General features: G+C 47.5%; 1 protein-coding gene across 2 annotated transcripts; it reads right to left on the bottom strand.

The window, feature by feature from the left end:
* Positions 1 to 1,937: 1,937 nt before the first annotated feature.
* On the bottom strand, positions 1,938 to 7,677 carry NGRN (neugrin, neurite outgrowth associated). Of its 2 annotated transcripts, none has more exons than XM_056572022.1 (3): positions 7,383 to 7,677; positions 6,336 to 6,446; positions 1,938 to 4,306 (listed from the first exon to the last, which is right to left on the bottom strand). In XM_056572022.1, exons 1-3 carry the CDS (start codon positions 7,553 to 7,555, stop codon positions 3,688 to 3,690), a joined length of 903 nt encoding a protein of 300 aa, XP_056427997.1. In that variant the 5' UTR covers positions 7,556 to 7,677; the 3' UTR covers positions 1,938 to 3,687. The 2 variants fall into 2 exon arrangements, with proteins under 2 accessions (XP_056427997.1, XP_056427998.1); XM_056572023.1 differs by having other exon boundaries at positions 6,336 to 6,434.
* Positions 7,678 to 13,726: the final 6,049 nt, after the last annotated feature.

Genomic DNA, 13,726 nt, shown 5'->3' with positions numbered 1-13,726 from the left:
TTTTCAGAGGAGGAACGCCATCCCCGTTACATTAGTCCTGCAGGACCGACCTCTGTTCTTACCCTCCCTCCGTCTTCTCCCCTGGCACAGACTGCTAGATGCTGGAGGTGTAGGACCTGTTATGATGTCCTCATCACATGTTGGGGGCAGAGCTTAGCTGTGGAGGAAAAGGAGAGATCGGGGCTGAAGGACCTGTGTGATGCTGTGGAGGAGGCGGGGCTTAGTTGGAGGAGAGGTCACGTCACTCCAGTAATGTAATAACATGTAAGCAGGTTTGTTACAGTGTGTCACCACAGTAGTAAGGAGATTACATGAGGAGGAGGTTTGTTACAGTGTGTCACTCCAGTAGTAAGGAGATTACATGAGGATGAGGTTTGTTACAGTGTGTCACTCCAGTAGTAAGGAGATTACATGAGGAGGAGGTTTGTTACAGTGTGTCACTCCAGTAGTAAGGAGATTACATGAGGATGAGGTTTGTTACAGTGTGTCACTCCAGTAGTAAGGAGATTACATGAGGAGGAGGTTTGTTACAGTGTGTCACTCCAGTAGTAAGGAGATTACATGAGGAGGAGGTTTGTTACAGTGTGTCACTCCAGTAGTAAGGAGATTACATGAGGAGGTTTGTTACAGTGTGTCACTCCAGTAGTAAGGAGATTACATGAGGTTTGTTACAGTGTGTCACCCCAGTGGTAAGAAGATTACATGAGGAGGTTTGTTACAGTGTGTCACCCCAGTAGTAAGAAGATTATATGAGGAGGGGTTTTGTTACAGTGTGTCACCCCAGTAGTAAGGAGATTACATGAGGAGGAGGTTTGTTACAGTGTGTCACCCCAGTAGTAAGAAGATTATATAAGGAGGTTTGCTACAGTGTGTTATGATGATAGGGACATAAGGAGGTTTTTGTTAGTGTATCATCATAATGATAACCCCTTAAGAACATTGGGGAATATATAAAGACCTGTGCAGAGGAAAAGTGGAGCAGTGTCCCATAGCAACCAATCAGATCACTTCTTTCATGTTTCAGAGGCCTTTTTAAAAAATAAAGAAAATCTGATTGGTTGCTATGGGCAACTGGTCCACTTATCCTCTGCACAGGTTTTAATAACTCTCCCCCATTGGAGGTAAATGTACATCTTGGTGCCCTGGTACTTAATGCACCAGGAAGTACACTTACATCCTGAGAAGCAGACCAACTATCAAGTGAGTGCAGGAGCTGTCAGCAGACGTGCACTTACAGTCAATGACAGAGAACGGTGTTCTTGCTGTTCTCCCTCATTAACCCCTTAAATGCCGCAATCACTGTCCCCCTAAACCAATTGGCTACCCCGCAACATGTATGCGGGGGTCCAACCAGTTTGCTCACCTGTCGGGGGTCCTCTCACCTGCTCCGTGTGGGTCCCGGCTCCAACCTGCTGATAGTGGCTGCTGAGCCAGGCTCTACTAGCAGATCACCAATAACACTGAGTTATTAACTATGTAACCGCAAAGCATTATTCAGTGTAAGCAATTTGAAGATTGCATGTAAAAGTTCCCTATGGGGGACCTAAAAAAGTGAAAGTAAACTAATAAATGTTTTTTTTGCAAAACACAAATAAGCCCCTCCCCTAATAAATATTTAAATCATTCCCTTTTTCCATTTTTTTAATAAAAAGAAATACAAAACCCTGCATATTTGGTATTACTGCATGTGAAAATATCCGAACTATTAAAATATAATTTTATGATCCCATATGGGAACAGCGTAAATGCAAAATAATGCCAATGTCCACATCACAACCCAGAATAAATAGAATATAAAAGTGATCAAAAAGTATTTAATGTGCAAAAGTGGTGCTGATGAATACTACAGATCATGGCGCAAAAAATGAGCCCTTATTTAGCCCCATATAGGGAAAATGTAAAATGTTGTAGTGGTCAGAATACAATTTAAAAAAAAAAAATGCTTGACTTTTTTTTTTTTTTTTTTAAAGCAGTGTACAATAATAGAAAAGCACTTTACCAATCTGAAGAAGGGGTTGCTACACCCCGAAACATGTTATTGTTTTATTTATTTAAAAAACAAGCTACTTTTATTTCACATCTCTGACTTGGTTGTGGGATTTCCTTGGACACCTGAACGCCTATTCCAAAAGTCATTTTCTGAGCTCCACTACAGGATTTCCATTGGATACTTCCTGGGACCTCTGGGCTTGCACGGGATCCAATTCCATTGTACCTCTGCATAATATGGTAATGTTTTAATATGCGTATTTTACATACGCTCAAGGTGAGCGGCCATTTTATAGCATCTCCGACTCTCCTCACTTAACAGTGAGGTCCATCTCCTTCTCCCCCTTTTTAGGGTAACACACTAGGCGCCTCTTCTGGCCTTTTTTCTACTTCTACACAGGTTAAACATAGTCAAGGGTTAGTGTCTATGTTTGAGAGGTGGTGGGTGAATATACTATGAAATGGCTATGTATTTATTTTTTTACTTTGCTACATGAGATATCTTCTTTTACCCCTTAAGGACCGGGGGTTTTGGCACTTTAGTTGTTTCCTCCTTACCTTTAAAAAATCATAATTCTATCCATTTTGCACCAATCCATATGATGGCTTTTTTTTGTGCCACCAATTCTACTTTGTAATGGCATCAGTCATTTTACCCAAAACTCTACGGCGAAACGGAAAATAAAATCATTGTGCGACAAAATTGAAGAAAAAATGCCATTTTGTAAATTTTGGGGGCTTCCGTTTCTACGCAGTACATTTTTCGGTAAAAATGACACCTTATCTTTATTCTGTAGGTCCATACGCTTAAAAGGATACCCTACTTATATAGGTTTTATATAGGGTGATTCAAACTTTTATTAGGGGAGGCATTAAATGATGTTTATTAACTTTCCCCCCCCCCTTTTTTTTTTTTGCAGTGTTATAGTCCCCATAGGGGGCTAAAACACTGCACACACTGATCTTTTACATTGATCATTGATTCTGCTGCTTGACTGCTCATGCCTGGATCTCAGGCACTGAGCTGTCATTCGGCGATCGGAAACACAGGAGGCAGATAGGGGCCCTCCTTGTGGGTTCCAGCTGTTTGGGATGCTGCGATTTCTCCACGGCGGTCCCAAACAGCCCACTGAGCTAGCCAGGGGTAGTTTACTTTCACTTTAGAAGCGGCGATTAACTATGAACGGCGCGTCTAAAGTGTTAATAGCGCTATTAGCCACCTGTCCCATCCGTTGTTAGAAGCCGGGCCTGACCTGCTATGTCACGGGGCCACGCATTATAGAAAGGGAGCGGACTGAGGGCGTACAGGTATGCCCTGGGTCCTTAAGAGGTTAAGGTCTGTGTCCTTACTTCAGGTGTCAAAATGTGTGTGCAAACAAAATGACAGTACAGATTCTGATGCTATGTTGTATAATCTGTTTCTATTTTAAGTATATAAACAAAGAAATTCACAAATGTGTTTTCTATAAATTAGCCAGTGCAGAGTCAATGTGATTGTCCAATAATAAAAGGGAACCTGTCATCACTTTCATGTAACCTTAACTGGGAGTCAATGGGGCAGTCCCTGTCGACTTCTCCCCACCCAACCAGCCTTGATCGGTAGATCTCTCACTATGCCGAAACAGGGGGAGGTCTATATCAATCCGGCATGACTCACGGTTCAGGAATCATGAAAGAGATGCCATGTTCACTTTAGAATCAAATTCTGTACAGAAAGATACCATCACTATCATAAAACTCTCTTCCTTGCTGTACAACCTTCATGTTATTCGGGACACCAATGTTTGCCAACTCTTCCAGTTCCGTGTCACTTAATACTTCTCCATCCCATTTCTCATCATGTCTCCCCTCATCCCTGTTCATGGTCTGGTCAGGTTCTTCCTGTATACTTGTCGTCAGATCCTGACTGGACACAGCAGGAGAAACACCTTGCAGTGAACCTTGAGGCACTTGTGGTCTGTCATGGGATTTAGTCAGGGATGCAGTCCTTAAAACTAACTGTGAGGAATCTGATGCTTTTGGTGGAGGAAGAAGTTGGTTTGACTGGCTGATGGCCAATTGCCTTTTGTCCCCCTGAAGTGGTAGGAACGGCTGTGCTGCAGCTTTAGGAGAAGCCCCGATCTGTAGCTGGCCATTGGTGGAACCTGGAGAACTTTGTCCAAGAACCCTGAAAGCAGCGGCATCTTGCTTCGTTCTCCTTGCATCGCTTGGTATAAATCTTGACTTTAACACTTTCTTTATGGCATCGCTGCTCACATTAAATCCTGCAGCCAGTCTGGACAGTGGCCACTCTTCAGGGAATTCCTGTCTCAAGTACCTGTGAAAAATAAAAGTGGTAAATTCCATAGTAAAATAGACAGCTTCTAAACTAGATCAAGAACATCAGTGCATCAGTGTTTTCCAACCAAAGTGCTTCTAGCTGTTGCAAAACTACAACTCCCAGCATGCCCGGACAGCCTTTGGCTGTCAGCCTATCACCAGCCGCAGAGATGTCCCGCCTTGGCCGGTGATAGGCTGAGCGCACTGTCATGTAAGAGGCGGGACATCGCTGCGGCTGGTGATAGACTGACGGCTCTGTGACGTTTCCATCCCCAGGAAGCAGCAAGAGGATTGCAGGGGAGGACCGTGAGGCCAGTGTGAGGTGGAATTTTGTAACGTGGGAATGTAGGAAGGTTGGTTAAAGTTTGTTTTCTAATATTTGCAGCCCGGGCACAGGAATACAGAGTACAGTACAGCACAGCGGCTGATAATTCATTGGGGGAGGGAGAGAAGGAGCACTTGCGGCTCACATATGATTTGGGGGGGGGGGGGGGGGGTAGAGAAGGAGCGCTCGCGGGTTACATATGATTGGGGGGGGGGGGGATACCGTTAAATACCATGGAACTGCCATAACTTACAAAAATACTGAGATACACATTTTTGGTCATACCGACCAGCACTACTCATAAGACAGTAGTAACCAAGGGCAACAGGGCACAACAAAGCAGAAACCTTGAGGATTAGTAATTACATATATGTCTCAAACAGTACATTTCCAGAAATGCTTGTACATTGGATGGATTTCTTCTACAAACAGCGCTACCCTTGTCCTCAGTTGTTGTGTAGTATTGCAGCTCAGTTTTATTGAAGTAAATGGACCAGAGCTGTAGTACCCCACACATCCAGATGTGGTGCTATTTTTGCAAGAAATTATGTTTTTCTAATGCTGGGTAAACCCTTTTAACCCTTTAAGGACCAGGCCCATTTTGGCCTTAAGGACCAGGGCAATTTTATTTTTGCATTTTTGTTTTTTTCCTCCTCGCCTCCTAAAAATCATAACTCTTTTATATTTCTATCCACAGACCCATATGAGGGCTTGTTTTTTTGCATGACCAATTGTACTTTGTAATGACATCACTTATTTTACCATAAAATGTACGGCGCAACCAAAAAAAAATATAATGTGTGGGGAAATTGAAAAGAAAACCGCAATTTAGCAAATGTTGGAAGATTTTGTTTTCACGCTGTTCACTTTACGGTAAAATTGACATGTTTTCTTTATTCTGTGGGTCAATATGATTAAAATGATATGCATGTTATATGCTTTTCTATAACTGTACTGCTTTAAAAAAAAAAAAAATCTAACTTTTTAAACAAAATTAGTATGTTTAAAATTGCCCAATTTTGACCACGTATAACGTTCTCATCTTTCCGTATAAGGGGCGGTATGAGGGCTCATTTTTTGCACCGTGATCTGTAGTTTTTATTGGTACCACGGTTGCTTATATTTAACTTTTTAATCACTGTTTATTAATTTTTTTGGAATAAAATGTGACAAAAAAGCAGCTGTTCACCTTACGGGATAATTACCTTTCACACTTTTAATGTCCTCATAGGGGACTATTTATTTATTGCAATATTAAAATTCTGCTCTGGTCACCTCAATCTCAGACCCGAGCAGAAGACTCCTGGAGCAGACCGGAGGCAGGTAAAGGGACCTCCGGCCGTGATGTTGGACGATCGGATCCCTGCGGCAGCGCCGTGGACAATCCAATCATCCATTTAAACGCCCACATTACCACTGATGCTGTGATCTGTATTGATCATGGCATCTGAGGGGTTAATGGCGGACGTCAGCACGACCGCTGATGTCTGCCATTACCGGCGGGTCCCTGGCTGCTGACAGCAGCCGGGATCTGCCGTGCATGAAGCGAGCACTGGTCCGGTGCTCGCCTCATGTACATGTCGTAAATGTACATCATGGTGCGTTAAGTCCCATCGCATCATGATGTACATTTACGTCAATTGTCATTAAGGGGTTAAAAGAGATTCATTAGCAATACAGGTATTATATCTTTATTGCCTACCTAATCTGCTGTATTGCATTCCAGGTGAGACGCCTCTCTGCGGGTTCAGGAGGCTCCATTTCCCTCTTCATTCTTTTCAGCAGAATTGCTTTCTGGCGTCTCCTCAGTGAACTAACAGAAGTAAAATCAACCAGAGAAATACAAATTTTAATAATTCCTCCACATATTAAAGACACAGACATACTATTTATCATGATACCCTGGGCAGTCATTACTAATCGGTGATAGGACCTACAGAGGGCAGGTAGGACGACCTGAGCTTCATTTCTTACACTATGCACCTATGAAGCCCATTTATTTCTTTAGCTTTTCTTATACTGTAAAGATCAATGACTGCAGGAAGATGGCTACTGATGGGCTCTGATCCCTTTGACATTATGGTTTCCTAAGATCTGCCATGATCTGATTTTTCCTTACTGACTTGGGTCTGTCATGTTTTTTTTTTTTGGAGCACTGATAGTGTCTAAGTGCTTCCCGACCAGTGTGCCTCCAGCAGTTGCCTAACTACAAATCCCAGCATGCCCAGACAACCTTTTTGCAACAGCTGGAGATACGATGGTTCAACTAATAAGTTCTCTTTTACGTCACCTACAGATATTTTGATCTAAAAAATACAAATGGACAGGAGAATATGTGGAAAAAGGGTCTGTTGCCCTTCTCCCTTATGCAACAATCCAAAGTTGTAAGGAAGACAGCTGCCCTGACAAGCTAGAACAGTGTTGAAAAACTACAGTTCCCAGCATGCCCGGACAGCTTTAGAGTTGTAGTCTTGCAACCGCTGGAAACACACTGTTTGGAGAACACTGCACTAGTCCATGTATTAAAATAGAGAAATGTAAGCTCTCGTGCACCACCTAGCGGTCAGCACATGAACTGATCTAGCATTCTGATCATGGCTCTGCTATCCCACATGTCTACACATTACGGGTCAATTCACACTAAGGATATTCCGCGCGGTATCTCTGTATTGTGATCGGACCCTGTGACAATATAGAACGATCGCTCCAAGGCCGGTAGAGATGGCTGATGGTGAGGACTGTTCTCCACCTGTTTATATCCCGCTCCACATCGTCCTCCGGCTCCCCGTCACTCTCCAGCTCCGCCTGATCTCCGGGATATACCGGCGGACGGGTCCGTATACTGCGACTGCCCAACAGGGAGCAATGAGGAGCGCACATGATGCGGAGTCTGCACATTGCGGTTAGCAAGGAAGCCGCCATTGCTGAGCATTGATTGCTTTAGTCTGAGCCTATCGTACGAGGGAAGAAGCAGACTAGTGCTGTAGAGTGCCGAGAGGAGGATCAGACTAGTGCTGTAGAGTGGTGAGAGGAGGATCAGACTAGTGGTGAGAGGAGGATCAGACTACTGCTGTAGAGTGGTGAAAGGAGGATCAGACTAATGCTGTAGAGTGCCGAGAGGAGGATCAGACTAGTGGTTTAGAGTGGTGAGAGGAGGGTCAGACTAGTGCTGTAGAGTGGTGAGAGGAGGATCAGACTAGTGCTGTAGAGTGGTGAGAGGAGGATCAGACTAGTGCTGTAGAGTGCTGAGAGGAGGATCAGACTAGTGCTGTAGAGTGGTGAGAGGAGGATCAGACTAGTGCTGTAGAGTGGTGAGAGGAGGATCAGACTAGTGCTGTAGAGTGGTGAGAGGAGGATCAGACTAGTGGTGAGAGGAGGATCAGACTAGTGCTGTAGAGTGGTGTGAGGAGGATCAGACTAGTGCTGTAGAGTGGTGAGAGGAGGATCAGACTAGTGCTGTAGAGTGGTGAGAGGAGGGTCAGACTAGTGCTGTAGAGTGGTGAGAGGAGGATCAGACTAGTGCTGTAGAGTGGTGAGAGGAGGATCAGACTAGTGCTGTAGAGTGGTGAGAGGAGGGTCAGACTAGTGCTGTAGAGTGGTGAGAGGAGGATCAGACTAGTGGTGAGAGGAGGATCAGACTAGTGCTGTAGAGTGCCGAGAGGAGGATCAGACTAGTGCTGTAGAGTGGTGAGAGGAGGATCAGACTAGTGCTGTAGAGTGGTGAGAGGAGGATCAGACTAGTGCTGTAGAGTGGTGAGAGGAGGATCAGACTAGTGGTGAGAGGAGGATCAGACTAGTGCTGTAGAGTGGTGAGAGGAGGATCAGACTAGTGCTGTAGAGTGGTGAGAGGAGGATCAGACTAGTGCTGTAGAGTGGTGAGAGGAGGATCAGACTAGTGCTGTAGAGTGGTGAGAGGAGGATCAGACTAGTGCTGTAGAGTGGTGAGAGGAGGATCAGACTAGTGCTGTAGAGTGGTGAGAGGAGGATCAGACTAGTGGTGAGAGGAGGATCAGACTAGTGCTGTAGAGTGGTGAGAGGAGGATCAGACTAGTGGTGAGAGGAGGATCAGACTAGTGCTGTAGAGTGGTGTGAGGAGGATCAGACTAGTGCTGTAGAGTGCCGAGAGGAGGATCAGACTAGTGCTGTAGAGTGGTGAGAGGAGGATCAGACGAGTGGTGAGAGGAGGATCAGACTAGTGCTGTAGAGTGGTGAGAGGAGGATCAGACTAGTGCTGTAGAGTGGTGAGAGGAGGATCAGACTAGTGCTGTAGAGTGGTGAGAGGAGGATCAGACTAATGGTGTAGGGTGGTGAGAGGAGGATCAGACTAGTGCTGTAGAGTGGTGAGAGGAGGATCAGACTAGTGCTGTAGAGTGGTGAGAGGAGGATCAGACTAGTGGTGAGAGGAGGATCAGACTAGTGGTGAGAGGAGGATCAGACTAGTGCTGTAGAGTGGTGAGAGGAGGATCAGACTAGTGCTGTAGAGTGGTGAGAGGAGGATCAGACTAGTGCTGTAGAGTGGTGAGAGGAGGGTCAGACTAGTGCTGTAGAGTGGTGAGAGGAGGATCAGACTAGTGCTGTAGAGTGGTGAGAGGAGGATCAGACTAGTGCTGTAGAGTGGTGAGAGGAGGGTCAGACTAGTGCTGTAGAGTGGTGAGAGGAGGATCAGACTAGTGGTGAGAGGAGGATCAGACTAGTGCTGTAGAGTGCCGAGAGGAGGATCAGACTAGTGCTGTAGAGTGGTGAGAGGAGGATCAGACTAGTGCTGTAGAGTGGTGAGAGGAGGATCAGACTAGTGCTGTAGAGTGGTGAGAGGAGGATCAGACTAGTGCTGTAGAGTGGTGAGAGGAGGATCAGACTAGTGCTGTAGAGTGGTGAGAGGAGGATCAGACTAGTGCTGTAGAGTGGTGAGAGGAGGATCAGACTAGTGGTGAGAGGAGGATCAGACTAGTGCTGTAGAGTGGTGAGAGGAGGATCAGACTAGTGGTGAGAGGAGGATCAGACTAGTGCTGTAGAGTGGTGTGAGGAGGATCAGACTAGTGCTGTAGAGTGCCGAGAGGAGGATCAGACTAGTGCTGTAGAGTGGTGAGAGGAGGATCAGACGAGTGGTGAGAGGAGGATCAGACTAGTGCTGTAGAGTGGTGAGAGGAGGATCAGACTAGTGCTGTAGAGTGGTGAGAGGAGGATCAGACTAGTGGTGAGAGGAGGATCAGACTAGTGCTGTAGAGTGGTGAGAGGAGGATCAGACTAGTGCTGTAGAGTGGTGAGAGGAGGATCAGACTAGTGCTGTAGAGTGGTGAGAGGAGGATCAGACTAGTGCTGTAGAGTGGTGAGAGGAGGATTAGACTAGTGGTGAGAGGAGGATCAGACTAGTGCTGTAGAGTGGTGAGAGGAGGATCAGACTAGTGCTGTAGAGTGGTGAGAGGAGAATCAGACTAGTGCTGTAGGGTGGTGAGAGGAGGATCAGACTAGTGGTGAGAGGAGGATCAGACTATTGCTGTAGGGTGCCGAGAGGAGGATCAGACGAGTGGTGAGAGGAGGATCAGACTAGTGCTGTAGAGTGCCGAGAGGAGGACCAGACTAGTGCTGTAGAGTGCCGAGAGGAGGATCAGACTAGTGCTGTAGGGTGGTGAGAGGAGGATCAGACTAGTGCTGTAGAGTGCCGAGAGGAGGATCAGACTACTGCTGTAGAGTGCCGAGAGGAGGATCAGACTAGTGCTGTAGAGTGCCGAGAGGAGGATCAGACTAGTGCTGTAGAGTGCCGAGAGGAGGATCAGACTAGTGCTGTAGAGTGGTGAGAGGAGGATCAGACTAGTGCTGTAGAGTGGTGAGAGGAGGATCAGACTAGTGCTGTAGAGTGTTGAGAGGAGGATCAGACTAGTGCTGTAGGGTGGTGAGAGGAGGGTCAGACTAGTGCTGTAGAGTGGTGAGAGGAGGATCAGACTAGTGCTGTAGGGTGGTGAGAGGAGGGTCAGACTAGTGCTGTAGAGTGGTGAGAGGAGGATCAGACTAGTGCTGTAGGGTGGTGAGAGGAGGATCAGACTAGTGCTGTAGGGTGGTGAGAGGAGGATCAGACTAGTGCTGTAGGGTGGTGAGAGGAGGGTCAGACTAGTGCTGTAGAGTGGTGAGAGGAGGATCAGACTAGTGCTGTAGAGTGGTGAGAGGAGGATCAGACTAGTGCTGTAGAGTGGTGAGAGGACGATCAGACTAGTGCTCTAGTGTGGTGAGAGGAGGGTCAGACTAGTGCTGTAGAGTGGTGAGAGGAGGATCAGACTAGTGCTGTAGGGTGGTGAGAGGAGGATCAGACTAGTGCTGTAGAGTGGTGAGAGGAGGATCAGACTAGTGCTGTAGAGTGGTGAGAGGAGGATCAGACTAGTGCTGTAGAGTGGTGAGAGGAGGATCAGACTAATGGTGTAGGGTGGTGAGAGGAGGATCAGACTAGTGCTGTAGGGTGGTGAGAGGAGGATCAGACTAGTGCTGTAGGGTGGTGAGAGGAGGATCAGACTAGTGCTGTAGGGTGGTGAGAGGAGGATCAGACTAGTGCTGTAGAGTGGTGAGAGGAGGCTCAGACTAGTGCTGTAGAGTGGTGAGAGGAGGATCAGACTAATGGTGTAGGGTGGTGAGAGGAGGATCAGACTAGTGCTGTAGGGTGGTGAGAGGAGGATCAGACTAGTGCTGTAGAGTGGTGAGAGGAGGATCAGACTAGTGCTGTAGAGTGGTGAGAGGAGGATCAGACTAGTGCTGTAGAGTGGTGAGAGGAGGATCAGACTAGTGGTGAGAGGAGGATCAGACTAGTGCTGTAGAGTGGTGAGAGGAGGATCAGACTAGTGGTGAGAGGAGGATCAGACTAGTGCTGTAGAGTGGTGAGAGGAGGATCAGACTAGTGCTGTAGAGTGGTGAGAGGAGGATCAGACTAGTGCTGTAGAGTGGTGAGAGGAGGATCAGACCAGTGGTGAGAGGAGGATCAGACTAGTGCTGTAGAGTGGTGAGAGGAGGATCAGACTAGTGCTGTAGAGTGGTGAGAGGAGGATCAGACTAGTGCTGTAGAGTGGTGAGAGGAGGATCAGACTAGTGGTGAGAGGAGGATCAGACTAGTGCTGTAGAGTGGTGAGAGGAGGATCAGACTAGTGCTGTAGGGTGGTGAGAGGAGGATCAGACTAGTGGTGAGAGGAAGATCAGACTAGTGCTGTAGGGTGCCGAGAGGAGGATCAGACGAGTGGTGAGAGGAGGATCAGACTAGTGCTGTAGAGTGCCGAGAGGAGGATCAGACTAGTGCTGTAGAGTGGTGAGAGGAGGATCAGACTAGTGCTGTAGGGTGGTGAGAGGAGGATCAGACTAGTGCTGTAGAGTGCCGAGAGGAGGATCAGACTAGTGCTGTAGAGTGCCGAGAGGAGGATCAGACTAGTGCTGTAGAGTGGTGAGAGGAGGATCAGACTAGTGCTGTAGAGTGCCGAGAGGAGGATCAGACTAGTGCTGTAGAGTGGTGAGAGGAGGATCAGACTAGTGCTGTAGGGTGGTGAGAGGAGGGTCAGACTAGTGCTGTAGGGTGGTGAGAGGAGGATCAGACTAGTGCTGTAGGGTGGTGAGAGGAGGGTCAGACTAGTGCTGTAGAGTGGTGAGAGGAGGATCAGACTAGTGCTGTAGGGTGGTGAGAGGAGGATCAGACTAGTGCTGTAGGGTGGTGAGAGGAGGATCAGACTAGTGCTGTAGGGTGGTGAGAGGAGGGTCAGACTAGTGCTGTAGAGTGGTGAGAGGAGGATCAGACTAGTGCTGTAGAGTGGTGAGAGGAGGATCAGACTAGTGCTGTAGAGTGGTGAGAGGAGGATCAGACTAGTGCTGTAGAGTGGTGAGAGGAGGGTCAGACTAGTGCTGTATAGTGGTGAGAGGAGGATCAGACTAGTGCTGTAGGGTGGTGAGAGGAGGATCAGACTAGTGCTGTAGAGTGGTGAGAGGAGGATCAGACTAGTGCTGTAGAGTGGTGAGAGGAGGATCAGACTAGTGCTGTAGAGTGGTGAGAGGAGGATCAGACTAATGGTGTAGGGTGGTGAGAGGAGGATCAGACTAGTGCTGTAGGGTGGTGAGAGGAGGATCAGACTAGTGCTGTAGGGTGCTGAGAGGAGGATCAGACTAGTGCTGTAGGGTGGTGAGAGGAGGATCAGACTAGTGCTGTAGAGTGGTGAGAGGAGGATCAGACTAGTGCTGTAGAGTGGTGACAGGAGGATCAGACTAGTGCTGTAGAGTGGTGAGAGGAGGATCAGACTAGTGCTGTAGGGTGGTGAGAGGAGGATCAGACTAGTGCTGTAGGGTGGTGAGAGGAGGATCAGACTAGTGCTGTAGAGTGGTGAGAGGAGGATCAGACTAATGCTGTAGAGTGGTGAGAGGAGGATCAAGCTAGTGCTGTAGAGTGGTGAGAGGAGGATCAGACTAGTGCTGTAGAGTGGTGAGAGGAGGATCAGACTAGTGCTGTAGGGTGGTGAGAGGAGGATCAGACTAGTGCTGTAGAGTGGTGAGAGGAGGATCAGACTAGTGCTGTAGAGTGGTGAGAGGAGGATCAGACTAGTGCTGTAGAGTGGTGAGAGGAGGATCAGACTAGTGCTGTAGAGTGGTGGGAGGAGGATCAGACTAGTGCTGTAGAGTGCCGAGAGGAGGATCAGACTAGTGCTGTAGAGTGGTGAGAGGAGGATCAGACTAGTGCTGTAGAGTGCCGAGAGGAGGATCAGACTAGTGCTGTAGAGTGGTGAGAGGAGGATCAGACTAGTGCTGTAGAGTGCCGAGAGGAGGATCAGACTAGTGCTGTAGAGTGGTGAGAGAAGGATCAGACTAGTGCTGTAGAGTGCCGAGAGGAGGATCAGACTAGTGCTGTAGAGTGGTGAGAGGAGGATCAGACTAGTGCTGTAGAGTGGTGAGAGGAGGATCACACTAGTGCTGTAGAGTGGTGAGAGGAGGATCAGACTAGTGCTGTAGAGTGGTGAGAGGAGGATCAGACTAGTGCTGTAGAGTGGTGAGAGGAGGATCAGACTAGTGCTGTAGGGTGGTGAGAGGAGGATCAGACTAGTGCTGTAGAGTGGTGAGAGGAGGATCAGACTAGTGCTGTAG

Source organism: Hyla sarda, chromosome 4 (genome assembly GCF_029499605.1).
Source record: "Hyla sarda isolate aHylSar1 chromosome 4, aHylSar1.hap1, whole genome shotgun sequence".
In the NCBI taxonomy this organism is placed as follows: Eukaryota; Metazoa; Chordata; class Amphibia; order Anura; family Hylidae; genus Hyla; species Hyla sarda.
Note: the sequence above shows the minus strand (reverse complement) of the source record. Positions and strands in the feature narration are given on the sequence as shown.

Excerpts from the sequence above, each read along its gene's own strand:
- NGRN (XM_056572022.1), bottom strand. The coding sequence starts at position 7,555 with ATGGCGGCTTCCTTGCTAACCGCAATGTGCAGACTCCGCATCATGTGC. Across the intron at positions 6,447-7,382 it reads GTGGAGCGGGATATAAACAG|TTCACTGAGGAGACGCCAGA; the intron begins GTGGAGAACAGT and ends TACTTCTGTTAG. Across the intron at positions 4,307-6,335 it reads AATGCAATACAGCAGATTAG|GTACTTGAGACAGGAATTCC; the intron begins GTAGGCAATAAA and ends TATTTTTCACAG.